A 22,069-nucleotide genomic window follows, 5' to 3' on the forward strand; every position below is an offset into this window, starting at 1 on the left:
TCTGTTGCCGTGTCCTGACTTCGTGCTGGCTAGTTTGGAAAGTAGATCCGCCCTGGCGTTTCGTTCCCTGGGGACGTGATGTATGGAGACGTTTTCGAATCCTTCTTTTGTTTCACTTACTTTTTTGAGGTATTGTTGGAGCAGGGGGTCCCGGGTTTGGTAGCTCCCGTTGATTTGGGAGCATACCACCTGGGAATCGGTGTTAACCTCGAGTATCTTGGTGCCGACTTCCCGAGCTAGGTTTAGGCCTGCCAAAAGGGCTTCGTATTCTGCTTGGTTGTTTGATACTGGAAAGTCGTATCTTATTGATTGTTCAATTGTGATCCCATTTTGGTTTTCGAGTATGATTCCGGCGCCTCCGTGAGTGGAGTTTGATGAGCCATCGACGTGCAGTTTCCATGGTTCGGGTGTCAGCTTCGTCGGAGTCATTTCGGCGATGAAGTCGGCCAAGGCTTGTGCTTTGATGGCGTTTCGGGGCTCGAACCTGATCTGGAATTGGGATAGCTCGATGGACCATGCTAGCATTCTTCCTGCTAGGTCGGGTTTTTGTAATACTTGTTTGACCGTTTGGTCGGTTCGGACCGTTATGGGGTGGGCCTGGAAGTATTATCGTAGTCGTCGGGATGCCGAGAGGAGTGCGAAAGCCAGTTTTTCTAGTCGTGAATAACGGGCTTCCGTGTCTTGTAGCACCTTGCTTATGAAGTATATGGGTTTTTGTTCCTTTTTCTCGTTTTCCCGGACGAGTGCTGCTGCGATTGTTTCTTCCGTTATGGAGAGGTACAAGTATAGTGGTTCCCCTGTTTGAGGTTTTGCAAGGATTGGAGGTTCTGTTAGGACCTTTTTGAAGTGTTGGAAAGCTTCTTCGCATTCTTTCTCCCATTTGAACGGAATCCCTTTTTTCATAAGTTTGAAAAAAGGAATTGCCTTTTGTGCCGAGGCTCCGAGGAACCGGGATAGTGCGGTTAGTCGGCCGGTGAGCTTTTGGATATCTTTGAGGTTCTTGGGACTTGTCATCTCCAGGACGGCACGGCATTTTTCCGGGTTTGCCTCAACTCCGCGTTGTGTGATCATGAATCCGAGGAATTTTCCTGCTTCCATTCCGAAAGCGCACTTTGTTGGGTTGAGTCGCATTTGGTGCTTTCGCAAGGTGTTCATTATGACCTTTAGATCGTCGGTTAGTTGTTCCCCGGATTCCGTTTTGGCGAGCATATCATCAATGTAGACTTCTATTTTGTTCCCGGTTAAGTTGCGAAATATCTTGTTAACGAGTCGCTGATAGGTGGCTCCGGCGTTTTTCAGGCCGAAGGGCATTACTTTATAGCAGTAGGTTCCGTCTGGGGTGATGAATGCTGTCTTTTCTTCGTCTGGTCGGTGCATCGGGATCTGGTTGTAGCCGGAGTATGCATCCATGAAGCTGAGGTACCGGTGTCCGGATGCTGCATCTACTAGTCCGTCGATGTTTGGTAGGGGGAAGGCGTCTTTCGGGCATGCTTTGTTGAGATCTGTGTAATCAACGCACATTCGCCACTTCCCGTTAGACTTTTTAACTAGTACGACGTTGGCTAGCCAGGTCGTGTAAGGGAGTTCTCGGATGAAGTTGGCTTCGAGCAGGGCTTTTACTTGTTTTTGGACCTCGGCGGCTCGGTCTGGTGACATTTTCCGTCTTCTTTGCGCCACGGGTTTGGCTAGGGGGTCTACTGCCAGATGGTGAGACGTCAGATCGGGACTTATTCCCGGCATGTCGGCTGGTGTGAATGCGAATAGGTCTCTGTTTTGTTTCAAAAGTTGAGAGAGTTCTTCTTTGAGGTCGTGTGGGAGGTTTCTGTTGATGAACGTGTATTCATCTTTGGTTGGCCCTATTTGTAGTTTTTCCATGTCCCCTTCTGGTTCCGGTCTAGGTTGGCCGTCAAGCCGTGCGTCTAGGTCGGCAAGGAATATTCCGGCCGCGTCCCGGGATTTTTTCCTTAGAGCTAAGCTATTGTTGTCGCATTCGGCTGCAACTTCTCGGTCTCCGTGAATGGTTCCGATGGTGCCGTCATCGGCTTTGAATTTCATGAGAAGGTATTTGGTGAAGATGACTGCCGAGAAGTCGTTAATTGTTTTTCTCCCGAGAATGACGTTATAGGCTGTGGAGTCTTTTAGGACGACGAATTCGGATAGGATCGTCTTTCTCTGATTGCTTGTTCCTATGGTGATGGGGAGGGTGACCGAGCCGTCTGGTTTGAGGAAGTTATCTCCGAGGCCCGTGACGCCGTGGCGATGCGTTTGGAGGTTGTCGTTGCGGAGCCCGAGTTTGTCGAAGGCTCCTCGGAAGAGGATATTGGAGTCGGCACCCGTGTCCACGAGTATTCTTCTTACTAGTCCTGTTCCGATTCGGGCTGATATGACGAAGGGGGCATCTCCTGCCGAGGTGCCGTGCTGGCAGTCCTCGGGTAAGAAGGTTATCGTGCTATCGGCAATGGTTACTGGGTCGCGGTTTTTGACGGCCATTATCTTGAGGTCTTTTTTCATTGTTAGTTTTGATTTATTTGGTACGTCTTTGCCCGTGATGACGTTCACTATGATGGTCGGATCTTCTTCGGTGTTTTCCCTGGGTGGTTTTTGAGTTCTTGGGTTGCGTCCTTCTCTTTCTGGTGATTTGTCTCTGTCGGCGCGCCTTGGTTCTCTGATGATTTTGACGAACTCGGGGAGTTTGCCGTCTCGTATAGCTTGCTCAAGAGCGTCTTTGAGATCGTAACAATCTTGTGTTTTGTGGCCGTATCCGCGGTGATAGTCGCAGTAGAGGGTTTTGTTTCCTCCTGTCCTTTCCTTGAGTGGTCGGGCTCTGGGGATGATGCCTCGGTCTGCTATTTGGTGGTATACCTCAGTAATTGATGTTGTTAGGGGAGTGTAGTTGGAAAATTTTCCTATTCTTGGTGGTCTGTGGGTTGGTTTAAGGTGGTCTCGTTGGTTCTCTTTGGGTGGTGCGTTATGACGGGGAGTCGGGTTGCCGTGTTGGGTGGCGGCGTGCTGCCGTTTGTTGGCGGCGACGACCTGGCTGACTTCCTCGTCATTGATGTAATCTTTGGCGACGTTCTGGATTTCGTGCATGGTCCATACTGGTTTGGTGGTGAGATGTTTGCGAAAGTCTTCATTCATGAGTCCGTTAGTTAGGCAGAGGCTGGCAACGGAGTCCGTGAGTCCGTCGACCGTTAGGCATTCGTCGTTGAAGCGGTCGAGGTATTTTCTTGTGGATTCTTCTTGCCTTTGTGTGACCCCTAACAGGCTGATAGGGTGTTTGGCTTTGGTGATTCGGGTTGTGAACTGGGCCATGAATTTTCTTGTGATGTCGTGGAAGCTAGTTATGGATCCGTTTGGGAGGGCGTTGAACCATTTGATCGCTGGCCCGGCAAGGGTTACTGGGAAGGCTCTGCATCGGACTGCGTCAGATGCTCCTTCTAAGTTCATTCTGGCCTCAAAGGCCGTTAGGTGCTCTTGAGGGTCTTTAGTTCCGTCGTACTTCATGTCGGTGGGTTTGTCGAAACCTTTGGGGAGTTTTGCTCTTAAGATTCCTTCCGTGAAGGGTGTAGCTCCCATTATGGTATGGTCGCTTCTCGTGCGTTTGGTGCTTCGGTATCTCCGGTCTTCGTCTGAATCATGCTGACGGTTTACATCCCGAGAATCGCTGCGATGGTGTTTCTTGTCGTATCGTCGTTCAGGCGACTTCTCGCGTCGGCGGTTGCGTGAGGTGCTGCGACCATCTCTCCTATTGTGCCGCCGGATTGGCGACCTTCCGTGGTGGGATCTTGACCTGGAAGTTGCCTGGCTTCCATGCTCGTTATTGTGTTTTTCTCGGTCGCTTAGCTTGCCTTCAAGTTCTTGGACTCGGAGACAGAGATCCTGGATGATTTGTGCCGCTTTGTCCCTGGCTTTCTCGGGATGCTGTGGGTCCGTCGTGACGTCCTCGTTTGCGTGGTGGATGGTGCTTGCTATTTTTGCTTGGTTTGTGGCTTCATGGTGTTCTGAGATCGGACGACGCGGTTGGGAGTCGTCCTGGCTTGATGGGTTATCCTCCAGGATGCCCTCCATCCGGTCTGATTGTTGCAGGTCCCCACAGACGGCGCCAATGTACAGAATGCTTCTGATACGGGTTGAGAGGAGGATCGGGAACCTGCGGGTCGGATCGGATGTTGGACGGCCCTGATGGAGCGCGGGGGGGGGGGGGGGTACCTGCAAAGACACTCCGACGCTCAAGTCAGAATAGATCTAAGAGGTATCAGGTGTGTGGAATGAATGAATACCTGGAGGGACCTGGGTCCTCTATTTATAGGTGATGGTGATAATCTTATCTTATCTTATTTGCTTAAGATAAGGGAGATGTTTGAATTCGAAAGTTAGTTAGAGGATCTAGAGGGCCGATTCGGTGCCTTCTAGAAAGTCGAGATGGGTTGACCCGGTAAGCCGGGTTCGGGTTTTGGTCATGGGTCCGGGGTCCGTGGGCCGGATCCATAACAGTTTCAATAGTAATAACAATAATAGATAAATAAAAAAAATAAACAGGGGAATGATGGAGGATGATAAGCACATGCTTCTATCTTAAAACTGAAAATGGTGAAGAAAGATCCCTACAACATTAGGTGAAAAAGTCAACGGAAACGGTGTGAAGACTCCTAAATAAAGTGAGGAGGGTAGAATTTATGTTTTTGTTAGAATTTTTTAAATTTATTTTTTATTCATTTATTTAATCTATATATATTATATTATTTAATAAATATTATATTTTTGTATAAATACTCTTCTATTATTATTAAAATATAAAGATTTATATATATATATATATATATATATATATATATATATATATATACAATATATATTATTAATAAAAATTAACATGTTATAATACAATAGTATAATTATAAATAAATTAAAATATTTAAATAAGAGTATTATAAATTAAATAAAACAAACACTTATATTATTATTCTCTTATATAAATAAATAAGAGAAAATTAATTCAAACTATAATAATATTTTTCATTCAACCATGTCTGTTATTCAAAATTTACATCTCCATAGTTTAATTCTTATTATATCTCAATTAGATTTTTTAATTAATTCTTTCTACAGATAAAATTTTTTATTTATTAAATTTTTATTTTTTAAATATCTATAATTTTTTCTCTAAGTAGATAAAAATTACTAAGGAATCAATTCAAATACACACATCAAACTATTAAATTTTTTTACCAACACTATTTAATAATATATCGTAAATAATCTCCCCCAAATATTTAAGTTGTATAAATATAACTGGATGATTTTAAAACAAATTACTCAACGATACACATCATAAACGTATCATGTTATCATATTTCACATCTGATGTTACCCACAAATAATTCCTATATTTTTGAAGGAATAATCTCAGCATACAAGTGATTAACAGTTACAAGTCTTACAAGTCCTTTATCCTCAAATGCGCCTCTTGTGGCAAGTGTGTTTCACATGCCTCCTTAAATTAATTAACGCACAAATATATAACTTCCTTGTTTTCAAAGGATTTTATTTCCTTTTTCGAATTTCTTGCCTTCTTTGTTTGATCTCGTTCGTGCGTTTCTCTTTGCCTTTTCGTTCGTTGTTTACATGCGTTTCTCCCTGGTTTCTCCTTCGTCATTTACGTGCATTTCTCTCTTTTTTTTTGCTTCGTTTTTCTCGATTTTCATGGTTTCTGAAATCAAGCTTTGAAATCGTTTTGAAGATAATGGATGATTCAACTTTAGATTGTCAGCTGAACCAGGGTGAAGTGAATTTTGAATTTGAATAGAATGAAGTTCCTGAGGTGTGGTTTAGTTTCAGTTAATTATTGAATCTGAATTTGATGCAGTTAGTCATTTATGATTGTGTAGCTGAATAATGCGTGAACATTGACTGTGAAATTAATGCGTGAACATTAACTGTGAATTGAATCTAATGTACTAGTTTTGATTAATTTTGTGCATTTTATACCAGACATTCGATTGTAGATCAGAACTGTATGGGTGTATTTTAGGGAAGTTTGGTTGTATTTACAGTTTATGGCTTTTCTTATTATTTTAATTGAGTTGTTGTCGTTCGGGTGTAGATCAGAAATATTTGGATGTATTTTAGTTGAATTGTTATTTTTTTATGATGTGTAGAAATTCTATAGTATATCCTTGTTTTTAACATGGTGTATTTTTTGGGTGTATTTTGCAACCCCTCTGTGTTGTTGATGACCAGTTTGTTCCCAAGGTTGGAATGACTTTTAGCACCCTTGAAGATGCTGCAAAATTTTACAAGGATTATGCAAAGGCTGCAGGTTTTTCTACAAGAGTTCAGAGCAAAAATTAGAAGGGAAACAAAATTAATAATCAATTGATTATATGAAGCAGAGAGGGAAAATGGAAATCTAAAATATCTTCGACCGAGAAGACAAATCCCACAACTGGCTTAAATTTTCCTGCAATAATTTATATACACACATTGAAGGATGTTGGTGCTTGGATCATTTCGAAGGTCGTGTTGCATCATTCACATTCTTGCTATCCAACTCAAGCAGAGATGCTCAAACAACACAGGGAACTAAGCATGTCCGTCCGTCGTACAATAGAGAATAACGAGAAAGCCGGTATCAGACCAAGCAAAGCTTACCAATCATTTGTTGCGGCAGCCAGGGGTTACCGCAAGTTAAATTTTATTGAAAAAGACGTGAGAAATTACATCACGAGAGAAGTGCGAAATGTTTCAGAACAAGAAGATGCAAAAGAGTTCGGGAAATACTTATTATGAATGAAAGAGAAGAATCAAAATTTCTTTTTTGAGCTCGAACTCGAGGGCGATCAGTCGATTAAGCTGGCTTTTTGGGCTGACGCAAGGAGCAGAGCTGCCTTTGAGTATTTCGTAGATGTTATTTCATTCGACACCACCTAGAATACAAACAGGAAATATTTTGTTCTTGTTTATGATGCTAAATTAATGTTGTTTTATGAATCTGCTGCAGAGGCATATATTGGATATTTTTAGGTGTATAAAATCATTATTTGGTTGTATTTAATGATTTTAATTCTGTTTTGTGTGTTATTTTATGAATCTGCTGTAAAGGCATATATTGGATGTTTTTTGGTGTATAAAATCATTATTTTGGTGTATTTAATGATTTTAATTCTGTTTTGTGTGTTGTTTTATGAATCTATTGCAGAGGTGTATATTGGATCTTTTTGGGTGTATAAAATCATTATTTGGGTGTATGTAATGATTTTAATTCTGTTTTCTCATAATTTGTTCAGGTATAATTTGGTTTGTGGTTCTTTTGTCGGGGTGAATCACCACAGTCAGTCAATACTTCTTGGATGTGCTTTGATGAAAAATAAAGATATTGAATCATTCAAATGGTTATTTCAATGTTGGCTTCGTTGCATGGGAGGAAATGCTTCAAAAGGGATTCTCACCGATCAATGCGCGTCAATAAAAAGGGCTATAGAGGCTTGTATGCCTACAACAATTCACTGTTGGTGTATTTGGCACATCATAAAGAAGATTCCAAGCAAATTAAACGGCTACAAGGGACACACAGAAATCGAACAAGAAATGAGCCAAGTTGTTTGGAACTCTCATACCAAAGACTCATTTGATAGGAATTGGAATGATTTTCTACTGAAGTATGGTCTTGTGGAAAACAAGTGGCTTTCAGGTAATGATATTTAAAATCTGCAACAGAGGTGTAAATTTCATGTTTTTGGGTGTAATATAGTTTGATTTGGGTGTATTTTGCAGATCTTTACGAAGACCGTCATATATGGGTTCTAATTTATCTAGATCACCACTTCTGGGCCGATGAGAAGTAGACAAAGGAGCAAGAGCATGCATTCATTTTTTAACAATTTCATTACCCGGAACAGCTCACTTATCCAATTTGTCAAATAATACGATAATTGCCTCGGAAGCAGGGAGTAAAGAGAGAGAGAATCCAATGCTGCAAATTTTCACACCGTCATACCGTGTGCAACAAAATCCTCCATAGAATCTCAGTTTCAACATGTGTACACTCACCAAAAGTTTAGGGAAGTCCAAGCACAATTTAGAGGTAAGGCGATTGCATCACAAGATTAACGAACTCCGCTCTAGCAACAAGTTTCCAGCTCATTTTTCAACAAGTTTGTGATTACTTACGACTCAGTAGCAACCCAAGTGAAATGCCAGTGCTTATTCTTCGAGTCAAGAGGGATATTATGTCATCACGCCCTAAGCGTGTTAAGCTTTGAATGAGTAATCCAAGTGTCACCGAGATATATATTGGAACGATGGAGTAAGAAGGTAAAGAGGCGACACACACACATCAAGAGCAGCCACGACGAGCCACTGTTGGAGCCAAGAAGCAAGAGGTTTGACAAATTGATGTTTCGTTCGCAAAATATATGCAAATTTGCATCAGAATCTGAGGAGCAGACTGCCATTCTACACCGTGCCTACGATAGTGTGATGGTTGAGATGGAAGAACTGAAAGCCAAAAGGAAGGGGACATGTTTGTTATCTCACAAAGATGCCAACCTGGAATCCGTTAATGAGCTTCAAAGCCCTCCAAGGGTTTGAATAAGAGGACATCCAAAAAATAGGCTAGGTTCAAAGTTGGACAAACAGATTGCAAATGCCTCAAAGAAGAAGAAAACGAAAGCTCTATGCGAGGTAAGAGTGATGTTCTTTAAATAGGTGGTGATTGAGTTTAATTTTCTTGTTAATAGTTTTGCTAATATGTGAGTTTATTATTTCCAGTTAAACCTCTTTGATGCTGCATCAGTGCTTGATAAACCACTATTTTATGGTACATCTTGTGCTTAATTGAGTGGATTTTATCCACTATTCTCACAATTATTCATAGAATTTGCATGTTTTATATTTTTCTTCTTGATTTTGTGCTATGATTGAAAACAATGCTTCTTTGGTCTTAAATTTGCTAATTTTAATCCTCTCTTATTACCATTCGATGCCTTGATATGTGTGTTAAGTGACTTCAGGGTTTATAGGGCAGGAATAGCTTAGAGGATGGAAAGGAAGCATGCAAAAGTGGAAGGAATACAAGAAATTGAAGGAATGCTGAGCTGTCAGCCCTAACCTCTTTGCACTCAATCGGTCATAACTTGAGCTACTGAGATCCAAATGAGGCGGTTTCAGTTACGTTGGAAAGCTAACATCCGGGGCTTCGAAATGATATATAATTTTTTATAGTGGCTGTACAGCTAGGCGACGCGCACGCGTGAATCACGCGCACGCGTGCATCTGCAAAAATTCAGTGTATCGGCAATTTCTGGGCGATTTTTGACCCAATTTTTGACCTAGAAAACACAGATTAGAGGCTGCTGAGTGAGGAAACATTCATTCACTTCTCATTATTCACAAAAATTTAGGTTTTAGATGTAGTTTTCTAGAGAGAGAGGCTCTCTCCTCTCTCTAGGTTTTAGGATTCATAGTTTTATGCTGTTGAGTTGGATATTACTACCTCTGTTGTAGTTTTATCATTCTAGTTTGTTTCCTTATTCCTTTACTCTTTTAATTGCCCATTAACCCTGTTCAGATACCTATGTTTATGATTTTGCAAAGATACTTTTCTATTTGATTTTCATTATTTTGCTGTTTATGTTATAAATTAGTGTTTTGTTTAGTTTTTATAGTTTAAGGTTTAGGGTTTAGGGTTTAGGGTTTAGGATTTAAGGGTTTAGGGATCCAGCAGCAAGGGATGGAATTTTGGGTGTAAATTTCAATTTTTGGGTGTAAAATTCAATTTTTTGGGTGTAAAATTCAATTTTTTATACTTTTCAGATGCTGCTGTTTATGTTAGAAATTAGTGTTTTGTTTAGTTTTAGGATTTAAGGTTTAGGGTTTATGGTTTTAGGATTTAGAGTTTAGCGTTTTAGGGTTTAGGGTTTAGAGGTTTATGGTTTAGAGGTTTAGGGTTTAGGGTTTAGGGTGTAGGATTTTAAGGTTTCTGGTTTAAGGTTTTAGAGTTTAGGGTTTAGGGTTTTAGGATTTAGGATTTAGGGTTTAGGGGTTTAGAGGTCTAGTGTTTAGGGTTTTAAGGATCCAGCAGCAGGGGATAGAATTTTGGGTGTATAGTGAAAATATTTGGGTGTAAAGTTTAATTTTTTCGGTGTAAAATTCAATTTTTTTTAATATTTTTCAGATGTTGTTGTTTATGTTAGAAATTATTGTTTAGTTTAGTTTTAGGGTTTAGGGTTTATGGTTTTAGGGTTTAGGGTTTAGGGTGTTAGGATTTTAGGGTTTAAGGTTTAAGATTTAGGGGTTTAGGGGTTTAGGATTTAGGGTTTTAGTATTTAGAGTTTAGTGTTTAGGGTTTTAGGATTTAGGGTTTTAGGGTTTAGGGGTTTATGAGTTTAGGAGTTTAGGGTTTACGGTTTTAGGGATCCAGCAGCAGGGGATAGAATTTTGGGTGTATAGTGAAAATATTTTGATGTAAAATTTAACTTTTTGGGTGTAAAATTCAATTTTTTTTATATTTTTCAGAAGCTATTGTTTATGTTAGAAATTAGTGTTTTGTTTAGTTTTATGGTTTAAGGTTTAGGGTTTAGGGTTTTAAGGTTTAGGCTTTAGGGTTTAGTAGTTTAGGGTTTAGTGGTTAGATGTTTAGGGTTTAAGGTTTAGGGTTTAGGGTTTAGGGTTTAGGGTTTTAGGATTTAGGGTTTATGATTTTAGGGTTTAGGGTTTAAAGTTTAGGGTTTTAGTGATCTAGCAGCAGGGGATAGAATTTTAGGTGTATAGTAAAAATATTTGGGTGTAAAATTTAATTTTTTGGGTGTCAAATTGTGTATTAGTAGGTTTGGTGTTGTTTTCCTTCATTTTTTTAGAACCTGTAATTTAGAGCTTTTGAATACAGGAGAGACAGTTTAATTATGGAAAAAAATGATCATAAAACTGGATTATATTTGCAAAATTTTACAAGTGTTCAAACTATTCCAAGAATACATAACACTTAGATTAATCACTGTCAATATCATATGAATCTATCTGACAATATGGACTCAACAATAGTGAGGATGGCTTGGACAATCTTACTGCTTCACTTCCCCTAATGGCTTCAGCTCTGTCTTGATTCATTTCATGAAATAGAATCCGAAAAGCAAATTCTACTCTAAAGTGGTCCACCTCCTCCTACAGTTTAAAAGAATATTCTTTTTAATCAATTATGTTAATTTAGTAAATTAATAGAGAGTTATATAGTTTTAAACACAATTATCTGAGTCCAAGTGTTCCACTCATACTTTTCCCTTTTAATGTTTTCAGGCTGAATTATTTCAAGCTATTTCATTACATAAATAGCACAATCATAGCTGAAAAATAAAAAATAAATTAGCTAGGAAAGATTAATTTTCAGAGTGAAAGATTTATACCTTGTTTTTTGGCCTGAAATGTTAATGTATGGTGGTTCAATTTCATGATCCTTTTTCCTAAGAGGTGCCCCCCAGCATATACCCTCATTCTCGAAATTATATATCCCTAAAAACAAAAAACAAAGCAAAATATAAGAATAAATTTTATAAAGGAATACACCCAAAGGATCACAAACTACACCTTATTTTGAACAGAAATACACCCAAATATTAAAACACAAAACACAGAAACAACTTACAACAAATGTATTTAGCTTCATTCTGGCTTAGGAGGGACACTCCTTGTGATACGGGTCAAGTATATAAAATTTTTTCTTTCTTACATCAGCCACCCATATCCACCAATGCTCTGAATAGCAAACAGGTGAAAAAATCTTAAGCATGTCCACATTGAACAGTGTTTTAGTTTAATTGGCACATAACTAAAGAACTGTGATAAGAAGTTTTAGAAATGAAAATTTATATATCGATGTGATGCTAATTTTTTGAGGTCCAAAAAGGGTATAAACATTGGGTAGTCTTCGACTCTAAATGGCTTTTTGGATTTAGGCTGTAAGAATTCGCCATTTGGATGATTTCCAATGGCCATGTTCTGCAACATTTGTGAAACACCAAATGAAATATATAATACACCCAAAAGATTACATAAATAAACCCAAATTCCATTGAAGTTTACCTTACTACAATATCAAGGGGGAGACAGTATATTTCTTCTTAAAATCTTTTAATGTCTTGTTGGTTTAGGATCAGGCACATGGTAGTGACAATCTAGAAAAAAAATCCAAATCGATTTACATCAATCAACATTACAGTTACATTTTATGATAAAATCATTAATATTATTCTAATATTACCTCAACTTCTATATGTGTAGCAGCTTTCAGAGATGCAAAATAGACTTTGACAAAATGAATCGATCTTGGGCTTTAATGGTGCACACCGGGTCATACTCATTAGTATTTCCATCTCCATATGTCTTCACAAATGTGGTCCAGACGTAGCATTTCTCTTTCATTTCAGCCGATATCTCCTTGCTCTTCACAGGAGTTTCAAACTTTTCAAAAATTTCTTTGGCACACTACTTTTCAATCGGTGGACTTTTACCCTCTGCATAATCCAATGCTGTTTTCACCCCACTGTTTGCAATTTTTTCACCAGTTACTCTAATTGTTCGATTAGTTTTGGTGTTTTAGGACTTTTTGTGTAAAACCCAGTTAATTAACGGCTAATTAATCCATAAATGAGAATTTATTCTAGAAAGCCCTAAATCTGATTTTTATGGCTAAATGTGATAGAAGAGATTGAGACGAGAATTTTGGTACCAATTTTATAGAATTCGGACCAAGATTGGACCAAACGGGCCAAACCGGACCAACCGGACCCAAAGTGGGCCCTTGGCCCAACATAACTAAACCAAAACCCTAGTTTTCAGCATTCTCTCTCCTCACTAAACACACTCACATGCTGAAATTGGAGGCACAAGAGGGAAGAACACTCTCTCAAGTTCTCTCCCTTGGTTGATCTTCAAACCACCATAACTTTTGATCTAGAGCTCCGATTGCCGCACCGTTTGTGGGCCACGCTCTCCGCGCGGAGAGCTATACAAAACTCATACAATCAATCTTGAGGTAAGCCACATTTTGCTCTTTGAATTTCCAGCCTTGTTTTTGAGTTTCATGAGCAAAAATGTTGAGATTTTGGGCTCTTTGATGTTATTGGACCCAACTCTCTTGAAGGAGAAGGTTAATCTTGTCTCCTTGGACCTTGGGTGTGGTAAGATTCTCAACCCTAGTGTAATTTGTTGTTCTATGATGTTTGGGTATTGAGATGTTGTGTATGGGTATGATGATTGTGGCTTAGGTTATGTATATGTGAATCTTGGAGCTTGATTTGGTGATATTGAAAAGCTTGAAAAGGGTTTGGTGGTGAAAAATCTATTCTTGGAGGTGTTGAGGCCTTGAGAGCTTGAGGAAAAGTGGTTTGGAAGTGCTCTGGTTGAGCTTGGGAAATCGGCTAAGGTATGGTTCGGTTTCTCGTATCTAATATGTAATGTGGTAGGAAATACTTAGGCTAGAAGCCCTAAGATAGGCATTGAATTGTTGATGTTGTTGAATAGTTGATACATATGATGTGGTCATATATGTGATGATGATTAATGATGCCTTGATGGTATGATGTATGAGAAATATGCATGTTGTGATATATGCTTGATGATTGGTTATGGTTGAATTGTGGGTTGAACCATGTTGATGGTGAGTATGATATTAGTTGGGTACAATAGTGATTTATTGGAATTGGTGTTGTTGAGAATTGGCATGAGGAAGAGTATATGATATGTCAATGTGTTTGAGTTTGAGCCACTTGGGTGAAGTGGGTTAAAATGATGGGATAATGATTTTGTAAATTGTGGTAAAGTGTCAAAGTGTGAGTTGAGGAGGCTTGATGTTGAATTTGATATATTTTGATTGATTTCAAAGAAAGGGGATGAAATTGGCATGTTTTGATTGATTTTGAAAAGAGTTGAAAATGGCTTGTTTGAAAATGGCACATTGTGGTTTTGTATGAAAGTATGGTTTTTAGGTATACTTTGACGGGACATAACTTGGACTACGGATCTCCGTTTTGTACCAAATCTGTTTAGAAATGAAATTGGATCCGGGATATTCATGCCGTTCGAAGAACGGGTGAAAAACAATTTAAAATGAGGAAGTTATGTCCGTTGGAAGATTGGGGTTTAAATCTGTGAATTCTGCAGCTTTTAACTTAGAAAATTTTTAGCAGAATGACCCCTCGCGCGTAGACGCACTTGGCGCGTACGCGTCATTCTTCTGGAAAACGCCATCCACGTGTGCGCGTGGTGTGCGCGGGTGCGCCGATGTGCTGCACCCAATGCCCAGCCATTTTGCCCGAGAGTTGTGCCAGAATTGTGCCAGCTTTGTGCTAGGGGCACGAGAGCACCCACGCGTACGCGTGGCTGACGCGTGCGCGTCGCTTGGGTATTTTTCAATCCACGCATTAGCGTGCATGACGCATACGCGTCGAAGAGTTTTTGAGGCCATCCACGCGTGCGTGTGGAGTGCGTGTACGCGTGGCCCTGTTTTCATCCCAAAGTTGATTTTTGAGTTTTAAAAGCCAAATCTCATACTTCTAAGCCTCCGATCTCACCACTTATGTCTTAAATCATTATGATATGCCTAGCTATTAGAAAAGGAGCTAGTGAATGTGGTAACTTGCGAGTGAAGCAAGGGAAAAATGAATGATCAATGAAGATCAAGCATAATTATGTGAGAGGCGGAGGATGGTGGTGGAAGTGCTTGTTATGCCATGGGCCAAAAGGCTGTAATTGTTAATGAAATGGCTGGTTATGGATTTAACCGTGAGCCGGGTGGCTGGTTATGGATTTAACTGTGAGCCGGATGGCTGGATTATTGCCGTGTTACGGCAGAGCCATGATTATGGCTATGTATAAATGCATATATGCTGTTGAATGAATTGTGAATGTTGCACTTCCACTGTTGGAGATGAGAGTTTCCCTGGGAGGAAGCAGTGGCTAGCCACCACGTTCTCCAGTTTGAGACTCGAACCTCTTTTGACCCTATGTCATAAGTGTGGCCGGGCACTGTGAAAGACCCGGATGAGCTCGCCCCCGTAAATATTCACCAGTGAAGGTGATGGATATAGATCATGATTATGATCAAGTTTATGATGAGTATAACTCGAGTTAGGGATGCGTGACAGAGGGACAGTCCAATGGTTAGCTACCAGGACTTGTCGGGTTGGCTCTATAACCGACAGATGATATCATCACCCACTAGGGACAGGCATTCATCATATGCATACTATATGAATTGTATGAGATTGCCTATTTGACTGCATATTACTTGCTAATTGTCTAAATGCCTTAATTGTTCCTATTTGTATATTTCTTGTTTGATATAACTGTGTTTGCTATATTATACTCCTGTTGGTGGTTGGGAGGTTTGAAGGAATTGGAAAGGGAAGCATTATTTAGACTGAATAACCTTTAGTCATATGCCCTTTTATGGTTTAGCTTGTTTATAAGCTTGATATTATCTGGAGGAAGTTCTAGGATTGCCTTTGGCTTTCCTCTATTATTATGTATTATATATGTGGAAGCTGTTACCATGCTAGGAACCTCTGGTTCTCACCCATGCGGATTTTGTGGTTTTTAGATGCAGGACGTGAGGTTTCCCGCTGAGGCATGTTTGAGACTTCTAGATTTGCGAAGATCCTTTGTTCTCGGGATTATGTTTTGGTTTATATGCTTTGTTTAGATACTTTTATCTCCACTAAATAATACAAACTGTGATGACTCCTCTTATGGGAGATTTTGGAGAATAGGTTTCTGTATTTGTGTCCCTTTGGGTTTCCTTTGGGGTTTCCTTATTTTATCATATGTATATATATTGCTATATGCTCGAACCGGTTATCTTCGCAGCCAGATTTTGAGTCTTGATATTCCTATTTTTGACACTCCTTTGTATATATATAATCTCGCATTGGTTTATCCTTGTTCGTTACGTTATCGATCGGAGTGTTGCACTTTCGAGTTGCGATTTTTGTTTACCCCTTTTTCTACAAAGGCTCCTAGTTATAATCAATCATTCATACTACTATATGTACTAAATTTTTATTTTAGAGGTCGTAATACCTTGCCATCTCTGAATTATGACTTAAGCATAAGACTCTGTATGGTAGGGTGTTACATTTTGCCTTCTGAGCTCCTGGTTGCCCCTGTCCCTCTTGCGTCAGTGCTTCTTCTTGGCTTGAATCAGTTAAGCCAAGGCTGAATGATGGCATCAAACCTTCTTTAGGTATGTAGGATGCTGTCCGGGCCATCATCATCCGTGCAACAGTGTCTTCTGGGGCTGGATTACTACGTGTTGACATATAACGTACTATAAGAATAAGAATAGATGAATGATATCAAAAACCAAATCATATTTTGCTGAACTTACATTTTTAATGGAGCTGGTAGAATCATGGGTGTGTTTTCATCAGGTTTCGGGGGTTGTGGAGTGCTGCAGGGTTAGATAAAATGAATTATATTATAAAAAAACCAATTACAGATCAATTCTGAAGATATACACTCAAATAAGAAAAATATACACCCAAATAATAATCAAATACACCTAAACACCCACATAAGGAAAATATACGCTGGTGCACGAAATTGTGATCAATACTTTTCACAACTCAAATAATCCCCGGTAATGAATCCAAAAACTTGGCGTTCAATACCATGGCATAAACACAACTTCGCACAACTAACCAGCAAGTGCACTGGGTCGTCCAAGTAATAAACCTTACGGGGGTAAGGGTCGATCCCACGAAGATTGTTGGTATGAAGCAAGCTATGGTCACCTTGTAAATCTCAGTCAGGCAGATTCAAATGGTTATGGATGATATATGAATAAAACATAAAGATAAAGATAGAGATACTTATGTAATTCATTGGTGAGAACTTCAGATAAGCGAATGGAGATGCTTTGTCCCTTCCGTCTCTCTGCTTTTCTACTGTCTTCATCCAATCCTTCTTACTCCTTTCCATGGCAAGCTGTATGTTGGGCATCACCGTTGTCAGTGGCTACAGTCCCGTCCTCTCAGTGAAAATGTTCAACGCACCCTGTCACGGCACGGCTATTCATCTGTCGGTCCTCAATCAGGTTGGAGTAGAATCCATTGATTCTTTTGGGTCTGTCACTAACGCCCAGCCTTCAGGAGTTTGAAGCTCGTCATAGTCATTCAATCATTGAATCCTACTCAGAATACCATAGACAAGGTTTAGACCTTCCGGATTCTCTTGAATGCCGCCATCAATTCTAGCTTATACCACGAAGATTCCGATTAAAGAATCCAAGAGATAAACATTCAAGCCTTGTTTGCTTGTAGAACGGGAGTGGTTGTCAGGCACGTGTTCATAAGTGAGAATGATGATGAGCGTCACATAATCATCACATTCATCAAGTTCTTGAGTGCGAATGAATATCTTGGAATAAGAACAAGCTGAATTGAATAGAAGAACAATAGTAATTGCATTAATACTCGAGGTACAGCAGAGCTCCACACCTTAATCTATGGTGTGTAGAAACTCCACCGTTGAAAATACATAAGAACAAGGTCTAGGCATGGCCGTGAGGCCAGCCTCCCAATGATCTAAGAACTAGATGTTCAAAGATGATCCTAAGATCGAAAATGATCAAAAGATGAAAATACAATAGCAAAAGGTCCTACTTATAGAGAACTAGTAGCTTAAGGTTTACAAAGATGAGTAAATGACATAAAAATCTACTTCTGGGCCCACTTGGTGTGTGCTTGGATTGAGCATTGAAGCATTTTTGTGTAGAGACTCTTCTTGGAGTTAAACGCCAGCTTTTGTGCCAGTTTGGGCGTTTAACTCCCATTCTTGTGCCAGTTCCAGCGTTTAACGCCAGGCATTCTTGAGCTGATTTGGAACGCCGATTTGGGCCATCAAATCTCGGGCAAAGTATGGACTATTATATATTGCTGGAAAGCCCAGGATGTCTACTTTCCAACGCCGTTGAGAGCGCGCAATTGAGCTTCTGTAGCTCCAGAAAATCCACTTCGAGTGCAGGGAGGTCAGAATCCAACAGCATCTGCAGTCCTTTTCAGTCTCTGAATCAGATTTTTGCTCAGGTCCCTCAATTTCAGCCAGAAAATACCTGAAATCACAGAAAAACACACAAACTCATAGTAAAGTCCAGAAAAGTGAATTTTAACTAAAAACTAATAAAAATATACTAAAAACTAACTAAATCCTACTAGAAACATACTAAAAATAATGCCAAAAAGCGTATAAATTATCCGCTCATCATACGCCCAAATAAGTACAATATACACCCAAATAATAACCATATACACCCGAATATTATTCCTTACCTTTTTTTTCTTTCTTCGCTAATTTTCTCTCTCGGAGACTTTGCGGGGGATGGTTCAATTGCTGGCACAGGGGTTGTTTGGGACAGAGGGAAATAAACTTGAATCGAAACTCTAAACAAGACAAAATAAAAAGTTAACGAAGCCCGTTAAAATTCATGATTATAAGGTTGAAATTTAGTCGTAAAACTCACATTGAAAGCACTTCAGGTTGTGAATGTGTCTCCATCCGCATAACCGTCATGTTCTATTGAGCTGGGTCATTAGCTGATTCTTCTACCAGACTCAACCTGAAATACACCCAAATAAAGTCAAAATACACCTGAACCATTAACAAGAAACACAAGCTTTGTTTTTTGATACCTTACGCAGTTGCATTTTTTGCTTTTTTTCCTGCCTTTTTTTTTCTTGAATAAAATATTAAAGGGCTTTTTTTTCTAAAAAAAAATACATACAGAATTAGAAGCAGAAGGTAAAAAAGATAAAAGCAACCAGTATTAGAAACGAGAATTACATGCTATCCGCCAATTTGTTTATGCTGCTTTGATCTGTTTGTCCTTGAAACAAAGGATCATTCTCACTTCCTAAGTTCACCTCAGGCATTCTAAACATAGAATAAATATCATTCAGTAAAAATACTATACTGTTAAATCAGGATATCAAGATTTTATCAAATAAAGGTTCTTACATTTTGGATGAGTCATAGTGACCTTCTATCGATCGCAGCTAAGCTCCCTTCTTCCTGGGGGAACCAAAAACAATTATCAGCAACAAAAACACATTAAAATCGGTAATATACACCCAAATATAACAAACCCTTGTGTAGCAGCTTTTTCATTGGTTTTCTTCTTTTTTGATTCCCTTAAATATTCTTGTAATACTTCAGTTCCAAGTTTAGATCTGACAGTACATGCATAAAAGAACATGTTAACAAATATAATTTTGATGATAAACGGTAATATAGCTTTACAAAGTATCTCACCCATCATACAATTGAGTTTGTTCAGGAGACGAATCCTCAACAACGTGCTTTCTCTTTTTAAATTGTGCCTTGGAAATAAAAAAATGTATGAATCAGAAAAACACAATGAAACTGATCATAAAATACTATCCAAAGCAGTGCTTAGTTTTTGGGTGTAGTTTGAATTTTTTTTCTTTTTTTTTTATTGGTGATGATTCTTCACTTCTGAAAGTTAATGAGAAACACTCTGTTAATACATCAAATTTTGAAAATAAATGGAAAAGAAAGCGATAATAATTTCATAATCTTACTTATCATTCAATTCACTTTCTGAATTGGAATCCTCCAGAATCTGCTTCCTTTCTCCGGATTTTATTTTGGAAGGCAAACAATCATTAGTAAAAAATAACCCAAAAGTGACAAAATAAACCAAAAAATATTACTTACTTTTTGGCCGCTCTGGTGGATTGTTTCCTTTTTGGTTCCTCTAAGTCTTCTTCAGACTCAGACTTAGAGGAAGAATCAACTTTAGTTTCAGATGTATCACTCTCAGATGATGAACTTGCCTTGTTTTTTTTTGTTTTTTTTTTATGTTTTTTTCTTTCTTATCTTTTTCTTTCATTTGTTTCAATTTCCTTTTTTTTTTGTTTCTGCCTTCTTTACGATGCCCTGAAATAGTAGAAATGTTAATTTACAGCATCTACATAAATAAAATACACCCAAATTAGAGAAGGTATTCTATTCACTTACCATATGTCCAGCTATTTCTGCTCTCATCCTTGCAATCAACTACTCTCTATTCCAGTTGCTAACCCAGGGCAGTCCAGGTTTTCTTCTCCTTTCTTGTCTTTGTTTTTTCTAGATGAAAATAGATTATCATCAAGGAAAAGAGGCAGCCGTCGATTAATTTTTTCTTTTTCAGACGGTAGTCAGTTATGCCTTTGATGATGAAATTCAGCACATGGGCTCCCCAGTTGCCCTCCGTTATTTTATCCATCTTAAAAATTGGAGCTAGGTGTACAGGAGAGATTTTGTTTATTGTTGTTGGTGATGAGCGGATAATTTATACGCTGTTTGGCATTATTTTTAGGTAGTTTTTAGTAGGATCTAGCTACTTTTTAGTATATTTTTATTAGTTTTTAAGGAAAATTCATGTTTTTGGACTTTACTATGAGTTTGTGTGTTTTTTTCTGTGATTTCAGGTATTTTCTGGCTAAAATTAAGGGACCTGAGCAATATATAATAGTCCATACTTTGCTCGAGTTTTGACGACGCAAACTGGTGTTCAAATGCCAACTTCCTGCCCTATTCTGGCGTTAAACGCCAGAAACAGGATAGAAGCTGCAGTTAAACGCCCAATCTGCCATAAAAACTGGTGTTTAACTCCAAGAAAAGTCTCTACTCATGAAAAGCCCAAGCATACACCAAGTGGGCCCAAAAGTGGATTTCTACATCATTTACTTATTTCTGTAAATCCTAGTAACTAGTCTAGTATAAATAGGACCTTTTACTATTGTACTCACATCTTTGGATCTTGACATCTTTGGATTATCCTTAGATCATCTTTGGAACATTTTTCCTTAGACTTAGAGGCTGGCCATTTGGCCATGCCTGGACCTTCATCACTTATGTATTTTCAACAGTGGAGTTTCTACACACCATAGATTGAGGTGTTGAGCTCTGCTATTTCTCGAGTATTAATGCAAAATACTATTGTTCTTCTATTCAATTCAAGCTTATTCTTATTCTAAGATGTTCACTCGCACTTCAACATGATGAATGTGATGATCCGTGACACTCATCACCATTCTCAATTTATGAACGCGTGCTTGACAACCACTTCCGTTCTACCTGCGAAAGCTAGAGTGTGTATCTCTTGGGTTTCTAATCAACGATTCACATCGTTTCCCCTCTGACAATGGGGCATCTGAATCTGAGATTAGAACCTTCGTGGTATAGGCTAGAACCATTTGGCAGCATTCCTGAGATCCGAAAAGTCTAAACCTTGTCTGTGGTATTCCGAGTAGGATCTGGGAAGGGATGACTGTGACGAGCTTTAAACTCGTGACTGTGGGGCGTAGTGACAGATGCAAAAGGATCATTGGATCTTATTCTGACACGATCGAGAACCGACCGCTGATTAGCCATGCGGTAGCTGTGCCTGGTATTTTTCATCCGAGACGAGAAATCCGACAATTGATTAGCCGTACAGAAACCATAGAGGACCATTTTCACTGAGAGGACGGGAGGTAGCCATTGACAACGGTGATCCCCAACATACAGCTTACCATGGAAAGGAGTATGAATGATTGAATGAAGACAGTAGGAAAGCAGAGATTCAGAAGGAATAACGCATCTCCATACGCTTATCTGAAATTCCCACCAATGAATTACATAAGTATCTCTATCTTTATTTTATGTTTATTTATCTTTTGATTATCAAAGCTCCTATAACCATTTGAATCTGCCTGACTGAGATTTACAAGATGACCATAGCTTGCTTCAAGCCGACAATCTCCGTGGGATCGACCCTTACTCACGTAAGGTATTACTTGGACGACCCAGTGCACTTGCTGGTCAGCTGCACGAAGTTGTGTATCACGATTTCGTGTACCAATTTTTTGGTGCCGTTGCCGGGGATTGTTTGAGTTTGGACAAATGACGGTTCATCTTGTTGCTTAGATTAGGTAATTTTCTTCTTGTTTCAACCTTTATTTTATTTTCAAAAAATTTTCAAAAATTTTTTCTTCTTTTTCGTTTTTCCAAAATAATTTTCGAAAAAATAAAAAAA

General features: G+C 39.0%; 1 protein-coding gene across 1 annotated transcript; it reads right to left on the minus strand.

Moving 5' to 3' along the window:
- Nucleotides 1-606: 606 nt before the first annotated feature.
- Nucleotides 607-18,561, minus strand: LOC130980902 (uncharacterized). The gene is made up of 6 exons (XM_057904547.1): nt 18,512-18,561; nt 18,321-18,431; nt 16,379-16,441; nt 16,134-16,296; nt 1,520-4,209; nt 607-1,414 (listed from the first exon to the last, which is right to left on the minus strand). Exons 1-6 carry the CDS (start codon nt 18,559-18,561, stop codon nt 607-609), a joined length of 3,885 nt encoding a protein of 1,294 aa, XP_057760530.1.
- Nucleotides 18,562-22,069: the final 3,508 nt, after the last annotated feature.

The sequence above is a fragment of the Arachis stenosperma genome, chromosome 5, assembly GCF_014773155.1.
Source record: "Arachis stenosperma cultivar V10309 chromosome 5, arast.V10309.gnm1.PFL2, whole genome shotgun sequence".
Lineage (NCBI taxonomy): Eukaryota > Viridiplantae > Streptophyta > Magnoliopsida > Fabales > Fabaceae > Arachis > Arachis stenosperma.